Source organism: Astatotilapia calliptera, chromosome 4 (genome assembly GCF_900246225.1).
Source record: "Astatotilapia calliptera chromosome 4, fAstCal1.2, whole genome shotgun sequence".
Classification (NCBI taxonomy): Eukaryota; Metazoa; Chordata; class Actinopteri; order Cichliformes; family Cichlidae; genus Astatotilapia; species Astatotilapia calliptera.
This window is the reverse complement of record NC_039305.1, coordinates 7,190,756-7,208,305: the sequence shown is the minus strand read 5'-3', so window position 1 is coordinate 7,208,305 and position 17,550 is coordinate 7,190,756. Positions and strand designations below refer to the sequence as shown.

Sequence of the window (17,550 nt, the reverse complement as noted above, 5' to 3'; positions counted from 1 at the left end):
GACACTGAGATAAAGCGGATAGGAAAAGAATATTAAATCTTGTGGTTTTTCCATGCTTTTTTTTTTAATTTACACATCTTCTGATGTGACAATTGTGAATGCATTTTTATCTGAATAATTACCAGGGCAGAGGATCACAGTATGTGTGAGCTTTCTGAGGGTAATTATTTCTTTCTAACCCATTGTGAAGTCTGACAACACCTGTGGTGTTCCTGTTGTTTGTGATACTCACAAATTAACATGTTTGACCTCTGCACTGTTGCCTTGCATAACAGAAAAACACTGCTGATGATCTGCTGTGTTTTTCTAAAGATGTTAGGAACAAACATGGGGACAAATACAACATCAATGCCAAACGAAGAATTTCATTTTGTAAGCTGAGGCTTAATGCATGCTACTAAAATATATTTGCTACTACTACTACTACTTTATTTCCCAATTATAAGTAACTGCAAAACTCAGCCAATCAACTGATCTCAGTGCAAAACCACATCAGATGATTAGTCAGGTAATACCCATCTATGCATCCAGTTAGCAAACATCACATACGGTATGCTAGTTAAAGGGGACCTCTCTTTTTTTCCTTTAATGTCCCTGCGTACAATTTATAAAAACCCCATAATAGATTGATGTGTACTAAACTGTTCCCATGAGGGAAATGATTCAAAAGCAACATATGGAACTACATTTGTAGTTCTCTATGATGTCATCTCCGACATACAGCTCTGGCTGTAAGCACAGAAGCCCCACCCACCTGCTGTTCGAACATTTTGAAGGGTGGGAGCTAAAAAGGTTATCTTTAAGCTGCTTTAATAGTGTCTATTAAATAAACATGAAGTTGGAAATGAGCACAAGAGGTCTCCTTTAATGTGATTTAGTCTGGATTAGCTGCATGCCACTTTGTAACCCAACTCCTCCTTTTGATGCTGGGCCAAACTCAATCAGGAACTTCAGGTTTGTCGCTGCTGGTCTCTCCGTCAGTGCTTGCCTGTGAAAGGGCGAGGAGATTTCTGAACAGAGCCGACACCAACAAATATAAATTACTTCAGATGGAAAGAACAGCTCTTTTTTTTCCTTTTTTTTACCGTAGTATTAACTGATTTCCTTACTGCAGGGTGACTCTTTTCAACCCTCATTATTCAAAGCACTTGCTTTTACCATCCCGCCGTCGCTCCTTATTCTATTACCCCCCTACGTTCTGTTGCACTCCCTCTTTACCTCCCCCCCTCCATTTATTCAATATCGATGCTAAGGAGGTGTAAAGTCATCACGATGGCAGCCACTGTGCAGAAAATGGAAGGAAAACAGTTCATGTTCGGGACCATTACTGAACTTTACCTCCCTTTCTTTTCTTTTTTCCCCACTATCTGCTCCTTCTGTGAACAAAGGTTTTTGGAATTTCATCCATTAGATGTGGGAAACTGTAGCATTTAAAAACATTGATATTATATCTGCTACATCCCTTAAAAAGCTTACCCAAAGCCCATGATGTTTTGTTATTGTTATTGACATGTTATACTAAGGCCTATTGACTAGACTGCGGTCTCCCAGTGTGAGAAAATACCACATTGATCACCTGTTGAAATGCTTTTATACAATTTCCCTGCCTCTTATTTCACATCAGGGCATTTCATTTACTATTGATTCCCATATCTTCTTTCTGTATCTCCTTTGCAATACAGCGCTTTGTGGCTGCCAGTAATAAGCTGCAGCCATGGTTACTATGACACTGCTGGGGTCTCTACTAGTGCCCGGCCAATAGGAAAGCAGCTCTGCCATCAGGTGGCCTGTAGCTATTTTGAACAGGAGCTGTATGTGAAGTGAAGCAAGCAGCTAAATTAGAGACACAACTCATTGACTTCAGAGAGGGAGACAAGGAGGAGGAGGGGAGGGAGGGAGGGGACTGTGGAGGTGGAGGAAATTAGTTCATTTGTTTGCTCAGTCTGTCCACACATTTTGATGGAATTGATGGGAGAAAGGTGTAGAAAGGTTATCAAGTGGTTTCTATTTTTTCTTTTCCTCGTTTCCACTTTTTTTGGGATAAAATATTGACTTTTGTGTCCTTCACATTTATTCCTGGCTGTGTGTGACATGAATCAAGTTATTCAAGCACAACTTCATAGTGATCTCTTGTCCCTCCCACTCCCTCTATATTTTGCTGCATCACCGACCTGTTGTACTGAGCGTGTTATTCACAGGTAGTTTCCAACGTCATTTCGGCTCTTATTCTCTAAAAACATCCCCCTGGGTTCCCTTCCAGTGTCTGTTAACCTTCTCTTAGGCAGGGCTTCACATTGGGATGCACTTCTATGGTGTAGAAAATGACTCAGAGTCACTAAGTACAGGCGGCTATCCTCATTAGATGCGGCGTACCACTCACAGGATCATTCTTCCTACTTGAGTGGGATGTGGGCGCACCGCTTTGAGTGTTCGAGTAAATGAAACAGGAAGTGTGGATGGCTTGTAAATGCCCGAGGACACAAGGAGTCACTGGCCATTGCCTTGGAAACAGGGAGGAACTACATTTAGTGTGCTGTTGCCAAGTCACAGAGGGCCTCGGTATGACAGGTGGCAGAGCTAGAATCAACATTAGTATGTGTAGTTTCATTTCAGATCATACAGAGACACGTGAATGCTAATCAAAGGCATAGAGGAGCATTAACTATGCGTAAATGGACGTGCAAACATTCAACCACCACATGATGCTTCACATATGAGCAGCTTCTTTCTCTGAGTAGATATGTTACAATTTATATGAGTTGTTTATTCCTGTTGAACAGACAAATTAAAGGTTTAGGAGCATACAGTTTGTGTTTCTGAGAGCAGTAGTCTTGGCTCCACTGGTGCTGCTATGTTAACTTTTCTTTTTAACCTGTAATCGAAGGTTTTTTTGCTCTAACTTGTCATTATAAAGTAAATGTTGATTGCACATTGCAGTGACTGCAGAACTGTACAACAATAACCCCGCCTGCATTTTGATTGGTTCCCGTAACTCTCGCTTTTACCATGCAAATTCAGTAAACCACCAGGGATGATATTTTCCAGGAAAATGTAGTCTAAATTTACTGCACAAAGAAAGTGTTTGCATTTTGTACCAGAGGTGGTTATGTCATGTTTCTCTGCTCATTTCTAATATGAAATCAAACATCTACCTTCGTCTTCTTTCCATTTTCTAAAAAACATAACACGAAACCAAACCTGCCTGCTTTCTTGTGATAAGATAATCTGCTTTGATATTTTCCTCATTCAATCTTTAATGTAATCCCTTTTAAAAACACTCACTGGCCCCTTTATTGGATGCATGTGTTCAACTACTTATCAAGTAGTTCAAACTGAGCATCAGAGTAGGGAAGAAAGGTGATTTAAGTGACTTTAAATGTGGTGTGGTTGTTGGTGTTGTTGGTGCCTGGGTAATTCAGAAACTGCTCATCCACTGGGATTTTCCCATAAACCATCTCTTTGGTCACTTTGGTCCTGTGCTGGATATTTTAAAGTGCTTTATAAATAAAATTGGATTGGATTGGAATTGGAATTGGATCTCTGGAGTTTACAAAGGATGGTTCAAAAAAGAGAAACTATCTTTGATATCTGCCTTGTTACCTGCAGAACTTCACTGTAACCTCTCTATACAACAAAGTTACACAGAACACCGTATCTGAATGCACAACATATCAAAACTTGAAGTAGATGGGCAACCTTAGCAGAGGACTGCGCTGCAAGCCACTCCTGTCAGCTAAGAACAAAATTGGACAACAGAAGATTGGAGAAGCATTGTCTGGTCTGATGAGTGCTGAATTCTGTTATTGCGTTTGGATTGTAGGGTAAGAATTTGATGTAAACCCAATGAGCGTTTGGATCCATCCTGCCTTGTGTCAGTTGAACAGGCTGTTTTTTTAATGTGTAATGTAATTTTCTTTGCACAAAAAGGGGCCAACCCTTATGACCAACTGAGCATCATATAATCTAAAATCTTATGGAATGTTTCTGGCACCTTGTTGAATCTATGCCATAAAGAATAAGGCAGTTGTGAAGGCTAAAGGGAGTCCAATCTGGTAATTACCAATTGTACCTAACAAATGTGTGTATGTGCCTAGTGACAAGAGCAAAATAATTGTGATTTCTCATTGTGCAGTGCTGCTAAGATGGCAGTGTAACTGTATTAATATTAGCATTGGTGAGTCTGTAATTGGTGAGTCTCAGTTGCAGAGGCGGGCGAAGTCATCACACTTTCTACAGTCATTGCAAAATAAGAGGCCCCAAGCAAATATGTGAGTTTTAGACTCATTCATTAATGTTCTGTAGTTAATAAGAGGAATCAGATCATTTGCGCTGTCTAATTTTAACTTGTTTTATGTTCATTTATATTAGAGTGTCCTTGGGTGTTTTTAAAGGCACCTATAAATAAATTGTATTATTATTATGATCATAAAACTTACATACTGACAATTCACTGATTGGCATCAGAAATCGTATGAGCCTTTGAAATAAAGGTTTACTTTAATTGAACTAATTACAGCTTAATTATTTTAGCGAAATGTTGTTGTTTTTTACTAGATATTAAAAATTAAAAAATAATGTAACGTCTCACCTGCTGTACTCCAAAGAACTACTAGGTGTGCTGCATCTATTAGCACTAGGAAGGCCCAGAGCCCAGCCATTTGGCTTTTCTACCTTTAAAACCCGGAGAGCAGCCAAATGGCTGGTAGGCTTTTAGCTAAGCTTTAGCTTCAGGCAAGTGGAAGCTAAATTGGCTAGTCATTCATATGTAAATTGGGTTGTTACCTGGGAATTCTGGAGGGAGGGGAGTGGGGGTGTGTGGATGAGGGGGGGGGGGAGCTGCTAAAAGCGGTGAGCTTCCTTTTGTTTCATCTTGATGCATTCTCAATCATCCAGGGAAACAAATCTCCAAAAGTCACCAACTTGGAGTGTTTCAGTTTGCCATCTTAGGGAGAAATCAACACACATGGGTGTATGTCCTTTGTTGCTGAGATTTATTGATAAAAACAGTACAAAAAATCAACCATTTGTACACATTTTTACAAATAATTATAAAAAGTGAGTGAGTACATTTCAACATTTTCAGCAATCACTCACAATCCTGGCACTGCCATGGTATCTGTAGTCTGCATTTACCACATGTGTATCTGTTGCAGTGAACACATCGCACAGTGGCATGATTGTTCTTGCAATTGTGTTTGACCTGACACATGGCTCTTTTTCCAGGGCTCAGTGTGGAGGGTTGTGTCAAAGGCAACTGTTCTTTTCTTGCCTTCTTCGCAGCTACATGAGAGTGAGCTAACTCCCTTGCAAGCTCCACCAGGAAGTCCACCCGTCTTTCCTTCGTCCCGGAGCATGCTTGATACAGCACATGTGCATTCAGTGCTGCCATGTCAATCATGTTATAAAACACGGCAACTGGCCAGCGCCGTGTTCCTCTGCGGACAGTGTACTCCCGAACCATCTGGTCCATCACATCCACGCCACACTTTGTTTTGTTGTAAAGGGTGACAGTGTTTGGCTTCCTTTTGGTAGTGTTATCAGTCTGAACCACGCCGTGCATGCTGCTAAGAATATAGACTGTCTTCTTCCGTTTGGCCGCATACGCCGTCAGCGTGGCAGCAGAGGTTGAAGGAATGGAGAGTTTAAATGTTAGTTGTAAACAGCTATATCATATAATAACTGCAGCTGTAGCTGTGATCAGACATCCCCCTGCAGGCCCTGAAGCTGAGCTCTGAGGTCCTCACAAACCTGCTGGAGCCAGCTTCCATCCTGGGGAGCACGTTTTTGTGTTTCAGCGCGGGGCGAGGCACAAAACCCAGATGGTCCAGATGGACCAGATGGTTCGGGAGTACACTGTCCGCAGAGGAACACGGCGCTGGCCAGTTGCCGTGTTTTATAACATGATTGACATGGCAGCACTGAATGCACATGTGCTGTATCAAGCATGCTCCGGGACGAAGGAAAGACGGGTGGACTTCCTGGTGGAGCTTGCAAGGGAGTTAGCTCACTCTCATGTAGCTGCGAAGAAGGCAAGAAAAGAACAGTTGCCTTTGACACAACCCTCCACACCGAGCCCTGGAAAAAGAGCCATGTGTCAGGTCAAACACAATTGCAAGAACAATCATGCCACTGTGCGATGTGTTCACTGCAACAGATACACATGTGGTAAATGCAGACTACAGATACCATGGCAGTGCCAGGATTGTGAGTGATTGCTGAAAATGTTGAAATGTACTCACTCACTTTTTATAATTATTTGTAAAAATGTGTACAAATGGTTGATTTTTTGTACTGTTTTTATCAATAAATCTCAGCAACAAAGGACATACACCCATGTGTGTTGATTTCTCCCTAAGATGGCAAACTGAAACACTCCAAGTTGGTGACTTTTGGAGATTTGTTTCCCTGGATGATTGAGAATGCATCAAGATGAAACAAAAGGAAGCTCACCGCTTTTAGCAGCTCCCCCCCCCCCCCATCCACACACCCCCACTCCCCTCCCTCCAGAATTCCCAGGTAACAACCCAATTTACATATGAATGACTAGCCAATTTAGCTTCCACTTGCCTGAAGCTAAAGCTTAGCTAAAAGCCTACCAGCCATTTGGCTGGTGGCGGGTTTTAAAGGTAGAAAGGTAGAAGCCTGGGACTGCCAGTGTTAGACCCACTGGAGAAACACTGGAACAGTTATTATAAAAGTGTGGGAAAAGCCTGCAGGTGAACTCCTGCAGTATAGGAAAGGAAAAATCTATATTTATTATTAGGATATATATTTATATATCTATAGTTATATTTTAAAAGAAACGGAAGTGATTGATTACATGAAAATCATTCTTTCTTATTTAGACAATATATAGTCCTGATTCGTCTTGTGTCAGTTTTGGAAAAGAAGTAACAGGATGGAACAGATGTAACAGTAGCTATCAGGAGCCTGAAGTAAAGCTGTTAATGGGTCTATTTCCATTAACAGTTTTTCATAATCACTGAGAATACAAACTTAGGCCTATGTGATGGTTGGATTAAACTAGATAGTTGAATAAAATCACACAGTTACTTCTAATGTTTTCTTACCATTAACTTTGCAAAAGTAGGATAAATCACATGTCCTGTGTTGTTGTTGGTTGCTAAGCTTTAAGGAAAACAGAAAGCAACAGCAGCGCCAACAGTAAGATTTGACCAGTAATGCACTGAGTGTAGTTACACAGTGAAAAGCACTGCTAGTATACTCACATTCTCCAATCTGTGGATTTATAAAAAAAAAAAATTTGTTGACATACTTTAACTCTAATATTGGCATCAATACCGAAAGAAATTCCTAACAATAGCCGGCCACAGTCCAAAGATATCTGTTATACTCACTGTTTGTCTGATGTTACACCCCGGCCTAGGCAACCGGGGTGCAACGCAGGAAAATAAAAATAAGGAAAATAAAAATAAAGTAAAAACACACGAGAAAAAACTAATACGGGTTTCCACAAAAATCATCCCAAAACGAAAGTATCGACCACTATTTTCTTTAAAGCAAAATATGATATTTATTTACATCACAACACATGGCGCCAAACTATTTACAACGGGGGGGAAGAAGATCGCGACCATGACATACAGAAACACAGGGCTTAAATACATAGAAGGAGCAATCAGGGAATGGACCACAGGAGGGAAACACAGCCGGGGCAAATTAGAACTAACGAGACAAGGAAACGTAAACTGAACACACTAAGATGACACAGACTTTCAAAGTAAAGTAGGAAACACATAACAGTCACGCAAAAACAACACATTACCAACGCCAAATCGTAACATACCCGGAGGAGCACCTAGACACTCAAATCCCCACACAATTACGGCCACAGTCGTAACACCCCCTTACCCAAGAATTAACATTAACCCCAAAATGTTTAATTCAAGGAGACAGTGCTCTAGACAGGGTGTCAGCCAATACGTTAACCTTCCCTTTCTTGTAGCTGATCCCCAAGTTAAAATCTTGCAACAACAAGGACCAGCGCATAAGTCTTTGATTGGAGTTGCACATTCGGGAAAGGAACACCAGTGGGTTGTGACCGGTAAACACCTGCACAGGCAGCACACTTGACCCAGCATAGACCTAACATACCCCCCACCCAAAAAAACACAAACATGTAAAACATACAACCCCAACGAAAAAACGAAAAGTTCCATGTCCAGCCCATACGGCACCGGCCACCGTCCCGCAGGCGACGCTGAAGACTGGACGGGTCCTCCAGTGGAAACGGAAAACCGGAGCGGGCCCTCGGATCCTCCAGCGAAGACAAACGAAGCTGACGAAGGCTGGAGCGGTCCCTCGGACACTCCAGCGAAGGCGGATGAAGGCTGGAGCGGCCCCACGGACCCTCCAGCAGACGACGAAGGCTGGGGCGGTCCCTCGGATCCTCCAGCGAAGGCGGATGAAGGCTGGAGCGGTCCCACGGACCCTCCAGCAGACGACGAAGGCTGAGGCGGCCCCTCGGACCCCCCAGCGAAGGCAAATGAAAACTGAAGCGGTCCCACGGACCCTCCAGCGGAGGCAGATGAAACTGACGGAGGCTGGAGCGGTCCCCCTGACCCTCCAGCAGACGACGAAGGCTGAGGCGGTCCCTCGGACCCCCCCAGCGAAGGCAAATGAAGACTGAAGCGGTCCCACGGACCCTCCAGCGGAGGCAGATGAAGCTGATGGAGGCTGGAGCGGTCCCACTGACCCTCCAGCAGACGACGGAGGCCGGAGCGGTCCCACGGACCCTCCAGCGAAGGCGGATGAAGCGTGGAGCGGTCCCACCGACCCCCCAGCGAAGACAGACGGAGGCTGGAGCGGTCCTCGGACCCCACAGTGATTGGACGAGCCCCCATATGTTACACCCCGGCCTAGGCAACCGGGGTGCAACGCAGGAAAATAAAAATAAGGAAAATAAAAATAAAGTAAAAACACACGAGAAAAAACTAATACGGGTTTCCACAAAAATCATCCCAAAACGAAAGTATCGACCACTATTTTCTTTAAAGCAAAATATGATATTTATTTACATCACAACACATGGCGCCAAACTATTTACAACAGGGGGGAAGAAGATCGCGACCATGACATACAGAAACACAGGGCTTAAATACATAGAAGGAGCAATCAGGGAATGGACCACAGGAGGGAAACACAGCCGGGGCAAATTAGAACTAACGAGACAAGGAAACGTAAACTGAACACACTAAGATGACACAGACTTTCAAAGTAAAGTAGGAAACACATAACAGTCACGCAAAAACAACACATTACCAACGCCAAATCGTAACATACCCGGAGGAGCACCTAGACACTCAAATCCCCACACAATTACGGCCACAGTCGTAACACTGAGTACACATGTGCAGGGAATTTTTCATCATCATTGCATATGCTGTATGTCATCTTTGTTCATTCTCACCTCTATTTTAAAAACCCACACCTAGTGACTCATTTTTTCTGCCTGGAACATTCATTTGTCCACATTTTTGTCAGTACCTCCCACAAAGCATCAGGCAGCCTGTCAGCTCAAAAACGAAAACAGCAACAAGAGAACAAGTGGGATTGTTATATAAATTGAACACTCGAACACTTCAGAAGTTCAGGCTGCCTCCCTCCCTGCGCTGGACATGCTGAGCAGTACAGCGGGTCGACTCTGCAGGCTCGGAGGAGGCTCGGGTTTTTGATTGTGGCATGGGTGTCTGAAAGAGGGTCAGCAGGAGAGAGTCGAGTTACAGTGCATGAGTGGTGGATGTGTTAGAAACTGTAGCCACTTCATGAGAAATTTATATCCTCGCTGATATTATAAACAGTCCTCGAGCCATTTTTTTCCCCTCTCCACATCTTTCTGTCTGTACTTGACACACCCACACATGCTGAATCTATTGTGCCTGTGCAAAAAATACGATTTAACACCCCGGCCGCTCTCGATGCTGCGGTGGAAGTGTCGGCAAATGAAAATGTTATGCATCCTTCCAACCTCGAATAACACAGAGTCAGCTTCATGCAGTGTGATGGGCGGGGTTCTCTTTGTGTTTATTTAGGTTGCACTTCACAAGGTGGTCTTGATATTATAATCTCAGGATATTAAAAAAACAGGCTGCAACCTTTACTCCTCATATTGAGGAGCAGCTGAAAGACACATACCTGGATTTAAGGTGCAACACGAGTGGACTGATGGGCATGCAATTCATCAGTTAGACTGCAAACCTCATGCTTATTTGGTCTAACTCTGCTTTCGTTATATGAATTCTTTGTGCATTTCAGGGCTCTGCAGACTCCTACACCAGCCGACCGTCGGACTCGGACGTGTCCCTGGAGGAGGACCCTGAGGCTCTGAGGAAGGAGGCCGACAGGCAGGCTCTCGCCACACTCGAGAAAGCAAAGGTCAGAGATCAAGCCTTTCACATCCATCTCTTATGCTGTGTGCTCATCCTTATTGAGTAACTGTCACGTGATTAAGTGTTTGGACACAGTTAAATCTCTTCAGCTGTATCAGGCACCTCTAAAGTGCGATTTAGTGAGCTGCTCTGTGCATACTAATACCTTTTCTCCCATCTTGGCTCCAGACCAAACCAGTGGCATTTGCTGTGCGTACAAATGTTGGTTACAACCCAGGCCCCAATGATGATGTTCCTGTGCAGGGCATGGCCATCTCCTTTGAAGCCAAAGACTTCTTGCACATTAAAGAGGTTTGAACTTATTTCATTCTCTTATTATAGAGTCATTTCAGTACATTTTTCACACTGAGAGTAATTTCTGTGGCTTAGAGCACCAACGTTAACTAAAGTTAATGCTTTTGAGTTCGAGTGAGGATATTTTGGATTTTGGATGGTATTGGGAAAAGAATGCCAGTAGCATATTGGCCCCATCCAAAAACTGTCAGTGGTGGTGGGTGGGAAACCAATGAGGGATCATGCTACAACTTATTGCACTGCCTCCTTCTTTTGTAAAGCCTAGCCAGGCCATGAGTAGGAGTTAGCTGCAATACAAGCTGCAGTGCAGTGAGAAATAGGTGATCCAAATTTGGGAAAAAAATGGGAAAATATTTGCTAAATAAAAGTAGTGCTCTGATTTGTTTAATACTGTTTAATACTTTGAGTGACTCAAGATACAGAATTGTGTGTTTTTACCAAGTTTGGGCTGTCATTTAGCTTGTTTTACACTTTATATTTAGTCTAAAGTTTCATATAAAACCTTAATAATCATATTCAAAAAGTTTTAAATGATGAAAGTTTTAATGCAGCCCTATTTGGGAAAAATTTCTGGCTGCAGAAATGCTCTTGTGCTCTACTGGAGAAGTGATGATTCACAGTTTAAATTAAGCCTTATTTAGCTTATATTGGACCTTGGTGCCGGCCCTCTTCTGTTTGAGATGAGACACTTTAACTTCTCTCCTTTTAAGGCTGCTCTCTCCTTAAGCCATTTCTTCTGATAGTCCTCCCCCGGCATTAAGAAGGTTTGAAACTATAGCCATGTTTGTACAATGGTGGATTCTCATGTTTAATATATCCATGGCAGAAAACAAGGGTCAAATGGTAAAATATATTTGTATAAAATGCTGCATTGCCCTCTGATGCCTGTCTGTTCTGAATACAGAAGTACAACAATGACTGGTGGATCGGGCGTCTGGTGAAAGAGGGCTGTGAGGTGGGCTTCATTCCCAGCCCGGTCAAACTGGAGAACACCCGTCTGCTGCAGGAGCAGAGGATGAGGCAAAACCGACTCAGCTCCAGGTAACAATGAAGAGCGAGCTCTCTGTGTCTGCGTTATCAGCAGCACAAACAAGAACCCACTCTTTAAAACAGGTCACACATGAGTCACACAGCACTCAACGGCAATGTAAAACATACTGAAATAGACAAAAGCACTGCTGTGAGTCACTCTGTTACTCAGTGCATCTATAGTATAGTATGTACAAAAGTCTCTATAGTCTCTGTATTTACACATGCAGTAGAGGAAACAGATTTTAGTATACATATTAGTTGAATATGAATTTCTGCACAGTCAGCAGGTAATTTAAGCAGTTTTCCACGTGTTCTCTTTGTTTTTTAATGTTTACATTCGCATCATCATATGTAACAATTTGTGTCTTCTTCTTTGTTTAAGGTAGAAAATAAAAATGAAATCAAAAGGAATCATGTATCGTTCTCCAAGCTATGATTTGTGCCCGTTTTTCTGTATTTCAGTAAATCTGGAGGAAGTTCTAGTCTTGACGTTGCCACGGGAACCCGCAGGCCTACTCCACCTGGAACAGGTGAGGTCACAAGGTCGCCCTGTCACGTGGAAACATAGTGCCTGTCTGTGTGTGTGCGTTTGTGTGGGCACCTGAAAGGGTGAGAGAGAGCGAGAGAGATAGCAAGATGAGACGGGCGCCTGATATTTAGATGAAAATTTTAATTGGCTAGTTAGTCAGGCATGATGATGAATCACAGCGTGTCTCAGTGGGTTGCTGTGTGAAGCGAGAAAGGTCTTAGGAGGTCTGTCATTAGCACACAAGACGGGACTGAAATAGAGCCGAAAATGAACTTCACTCATTAAACTTGTTAAGTACGTCTGGCTGACAGAGAGAAGGAGAGACGGTGGAGGAAATGGGTAAACATAAACATCTCTTGATTGACTTTAAAAGGCTTTGCATATCTGTGTAACAGAAAAATCATCTCTCTAACACACCTTGTACATCCTAAGTTGTTGTTCTGACTCAAAGTCAGAATTTGACATAGATTCGAGATATACTAGAGAGAGAGTTAGATATACACACACATTTTAATGAGCTACAAATTTGCTACTTTTGTACAATTTTGTTACAATTACTCAACCCTTCCATGATATACCTTTAAAACAAGACACCTGCAAGGCCCCATTCACCCTCCCTCATCCCTATAGCAACACACACCCTGTCTCCACCCTAAACTTCCCTCTTTGCTTGATTCCTTCTTTCCTACCTGTACCTTTTTCCAGTTCCCGCTGCAGCCATCCTTCTCAACGGTTCGTTCACATCTTTACTTCAGGTTTTGTTTCTTTCTCGTCGCACCAAATTCACTTTCTGTGCTCTGCCTCATAAAATTGTGGTGTGTTCTTTTTAAGACTCTTGTAAGTGTCGTTTCCAGTTTAAATCATACTCTGTGTCACTTTTTTCCAGTCTCTGTGCCATCTCTTGCCTCTCTCTGGATGCATCTCACACTTTATTCTTCCCCCTCTTGCCTTTTCTCCCTTCTGCTATTCTCTCTGCTCTCATCCTTTTTCACTCCACCTCATCTCGCTTTCTCCTCTTTCTCCTGTTCTTTTGTTCCGTCTCTCCAACGTCCACCCTTCCCATCATCAGCTCACGTAGACATGTCCACAGTGGCCTTTGACGTTGACCCCCTCGACCTGGAGGCTGAGGAGGCCCCTGAGTCCCAGGGTGACCCTCGCTCTTCCAAGAGCATGTCAGGCAGCGTAACATCCCCCCAGGCCAACATCCACCGACTGCCCTTCTTTAAGAAGGTAACATTAGAGGGCAAGGTGATCTCTCTCCTCCTCCGTCCTGCATTTGCCCCCCTTTCCTCCAAGATATCCAGGTTTAAGCTCTCCTTCTTCCACTCTACATCTCTCACTAACCTCTCATAACTGATCCGTCCCTGCTGCTGCTATAGATCCAAAATCTAACACTGTTTGGCCCCTCAGGCTCCCACGGTTACAGTGATATGTTTGGATGTGCGTTTCTGTGCTTGTTGAGCTGGGAGAGGCGTTGAGCTAACTGATCCTCTCTGAAATAGCTGCTGCTGGATATCAGTCTGAATCTGTTTGAAAATGAATTCACAGAGGAGGCAGTCAGTGTAAACTCTGCTTTAATCAACAAACAGCTCCTCTCCCAATTCCCCCACCCCTCTAATCCAAACCTGTCAATAACTAAATGTGCTCTTGTGTTTTGTGCTTTTTTTTGTCTCCTCTGGCTTTTGTGTGGATTGATACTGTAGGTGGCCCGGCTAAACAGAAACAGAAGTCGGTGAGTGTGGCTTGTCTTCAAGACTAACCTCTAGCATTTCGTCTTTTTTCCTCCGTCTCCTCGTCTTCTGTTTGTTGTCTCCTCTTTTTATTCTGTGTATCACTTCTGATGCTCGTTAGCGCAAAAATATTCACTGGATCATTTGTAAATTGTGGTGACACTTCTGTCATTTCCTCAGAGCGTGTATCACAGCTGTTAGTGTGCAGATGCAGGTGCAGAGCCGTCCCAGACCCTGTTAGTCAGCACGTGGCTATAATGCGTCCTGACATGCTTTCATTTTCATTTGTGATGGCTGATTTGAGTCACAGTGGCCCACAATCAGCAGTTTTTATGCTTTTCAGCACAATTTCAATCACACGTAAAGGCTGAAGGCTGTTGCGGTAGGAGTAAGAAATACAAGCAACACCATTCGCACAGCAATACTTATCACAGCAATATCTCATAAGGTTTAAAATTCATTTCACGACATATTATTATCAATTTTTTTATTCATTATGCACTTTTAGCCCACTTTAGGACATTTGTAACTCCCAGTCATTTCAATTAAAAAATGGAAATTGCACACTAATAAATGAAATAACTACAGAGCACAAGAGAAAAGAAGCCTGAAAGATTTAATCAAACATCCCACTCACTGAAGAGAAAAGACATTTTTATAGCTTATTGTTATTAACCTAGTGGGGGGGGCAGAAACACTATATTCACAAGAGTAAAACACAAAAATGAGGAGTTTAGCTAGACAGCTAGGGGAAACAAACAGGAGAGAAAACATGATGAGAGTATAATCAGACATCTTCAGTGAGGACAAAGGGAAAGAGGCAACTGTGGTTGCAGCCATATAGTCAGTTTCAAGGTTATTAACTGAGCGAAGTATCTACATAACAGCCGTAATAACATCTGTTCATCTTCTCTGTATACTAAGAAAAGGTAGTTCAGTACTTACTTTATTACCCCCTTTAGCAGCAGATATATTGGACAAGGAAAGAAGATAAGCTGTCCCAGAATTCATAGCAAATGCATCATCATACCATGACGATCAACAAAAGTGCCAAAGTGAAACATTTTGTGTAAAAGTTTTCATTTTGTACTATAGGATGCTAAAATGTTTCATATTTACAATAGCAGAGTGTTAAACCCACAGCTAAAGCGATGAAGTGATTTGAAGGGAATTTGACTTTACTCAAGGAGTAAAATTGTAAAATTGAGAAAAGTGGTTATACTGGCTAAGTCTTTAGTAAATGTCATAAGAAAATAAGATTTATTTCCTAAAGACCATAAGCTTGCTTTTCTTTAAAGTATGAGTTGTGAAAAGAAAAGGGAAGTAAAACTGGAAGAAGAACCACCTTTAAAGTAAAAGAGGAAATGACAACTGGGGAAAACAGGTAACAGGTACTGATATACAGACAGGAGAAAGCAAGTGAGGGAATCCTCAAGCTACACTGCTACTATTACTATAATCACAAGAAGAAAGGACACGAGCCGAAATTGAATGATATCAACAACAAAAAAAACTGAGATTGTGACATGAAAATAATGCAAATGGGATTCATTTTCTCCCTGGCTGACTAAAATACTTTAAGTTCTTTCTTTCAATTTATGTTTGAAACCTAAACAAATATGGCTCGGCTCCCACAATAGACTGGGAAAGCTATCCAGTTTATACGCCACCTTTCACCCTCTGACAGCTGGGATAAGCTCCAGTCCTTCCATGGCTCTTAAACTGGATTAGCAGACATGATGGATATGCAGAAGCACATGTAAGATCATTGAATATAAATAAGATATATTTTATTTACGCCAAAGCTGTGAAATTTCTTTGTTACAGTAGTTAAAAATGAAGTAAAAATGAAGCCGGGGTTAATACCCATCAATTCTTCCATTCCCATCCAATTCTGGAGCTGAATCAGTGTCATAATAATATTATTACTTATTATTGCAATATAATATAAGGAAAACTGCATATCTAACATTAAAGGATGGGTAAGTCGGGTAATTTGATTTCAGCTTTCCAGTTTAATCTTTCGTCTACGAGAGCTCACACGAGTTTTCTGTGTGATACCTGATGGAAATTCGCAGTCATCCTTTGCATCATTTTTGAAAAGTATTGGATATAAATTCGATTTTTTTCTGTTGTATAAACATGAAACTGTGAAACCGAATATCTACACGCTGGAACTGTATAACGTGTGATTGGAGAAGAACAATAAACCGCGTGTCATTCCTCCCCGTGCTAAATTGTTCCCTGCGCTCCTGTTTTTCCCGAACGAATGAGTAGTGTTGTGATGTTCAGGGCTCCAGCGCTGCCCCTTTATAGACAAGAGCCATTTGGAAGCTTTTATATTATTTATTTTTAGCTTCTGTGAATACAAATTGGGTGAAATGAGCTTCCGTTGTTCTGCTTTATGTAATGTAATGTAGAAGCGGGACACTCCAGCACTTTCTCTTGCCTGAAGTGCTGTACAGTGTGCACAGGGGCGGGGGCGTGCTTGGAGTACAAATGTAGAAAAGGTTAAAAAAAAAAATCCAGTTTCATTGTCAGAGTATATCGGACATGTGACTCCTTCCATCCATTTCTCACTAACAGAGGACAGAAACTAATGGATCAGTTGATAATTTACTAATGAGCCTAAAGTTCAACAATGCAGGTGGAAATTTGATTATAAATGCTACACTGATTTTTTAGTTTTAGTTTTTTTTAAATATAAGAAAGTTGATTTTTTTTAACCATAAAATACTACTCGTACTGCAAACAATACCTTGCAGTAATTATGTGACAGTGCAGAAGGAAAAGAAAGAGCTGCAAAGGATGACGTTTGTCTTAAGAGCTGTGACGCAGTCGTGAGATTTCTCCTGACAACCTGGCATCTGGGTTAATTACGGGCACTTTAATTATGTGAGACTGCAGACTGAGAAGTAGAAGCCAAGGCTTTCGGTGAGAAATTGATCCCTGACCCTGAACATTCATAGACACTCAATAACGCAAATGGACTCCAAATTTCTGGAACTCTCCATCCATCAATCTGACTGCTCACAGAAGAGAAGGAGGGTTTATGGGGAGTGGGTGGGGCTGTTTTGTGTCAAGTTAATGTTGATTTGTGTGTGAGTATAACCCTGTGACTGCAGGTCTTCTAAGGTCTTTGGAAATGTGCTGAGTGTATAACGTGACACCAACTCACGTGCTGTGTTGTCCATGCTCAGATGGAGCATGTCCCCCCTTACGACGTGGTTCCCTCCATGAGGCCCATCGTCCTAGTCGGACCTTCACTCAAAGGCTATGAAGTAAGGAGAAGCAGCGCATTCTCGGCTTGTAATTTCTACTTTCATTGGATTTTACTATTAAATATTACTTGTTTCTGATGTCTGATGTTTTACTAGGTGACGGACATGATGCAGAAAGCACTTTTTGACTTCCTGAAACACAAGTTTGAGGGCAGGTAAGAATGGAGGCTTACACCCATCCAGGATTTTTGTTTTTTAATGATTATCCATAATCATATACACTCCAGCCACTTCATTAGGTACATCTTGTCCAGCCCTTTAACCAGTTTGCACCC

At 42.2% G+C, this 17,550-nt stretch overlaps 1 protein-coding gene across 7 annotated transcripts in view; it reads left to right on the top strand.

Moving 5' to 3' along the window:
* The window catches only part of cacnb1 (calcium channel, voltage-dependent, beta 1 subunit), a 43,107-nt gene that overhangs the window by 14,725 nt on the left and 10,832 nt on the right, over nucleotides 1-17,550 (top strand). For 5 of the 7 annotated variants that reach the window (XM_026164302.1, XM_026164300.1, XM_026164304.1 and 2 more), the window contains 7 exons: nucleotides 10,276-10,395; nucleotides 10,578-10,700; nucleotides 11,608-11,744; nucleotides 12,198-12,265; nucleotides 13,334-13,494; nucleotides 17,195-17,275; nucleotides 17,372-17,430. In XM_026164302.1, the coding sequence (XP_026020087.1) occupies nucleotides 10,276-10,395; nucleotides 10,578-10,700; nucleotides 11,608-11,744; nucleotides 12,198-12,265; nucleotides 13,334-13,494; nucleotides 17,195-17,275; nucleotides 17,372-17,430 (749 nt within the window). Of the gene's footprint in view, nucleotides 1-10,275; nucleotides 10,396-10,577; nucleotides 10,701-11,607; nucleotides 11,745-12,197; nucleotides 12,266-13,333; nucleotides 13,495-13,967; nucleotides 13,997-17,194; nucleotides 17,276-17,371; nucleotides 17,431-17,550 lie in introns of all 7 variants that reach the window. The other 2 variants (XM_026164305.1, XM_026164303.1) reach the window with 1 other exon arrangement.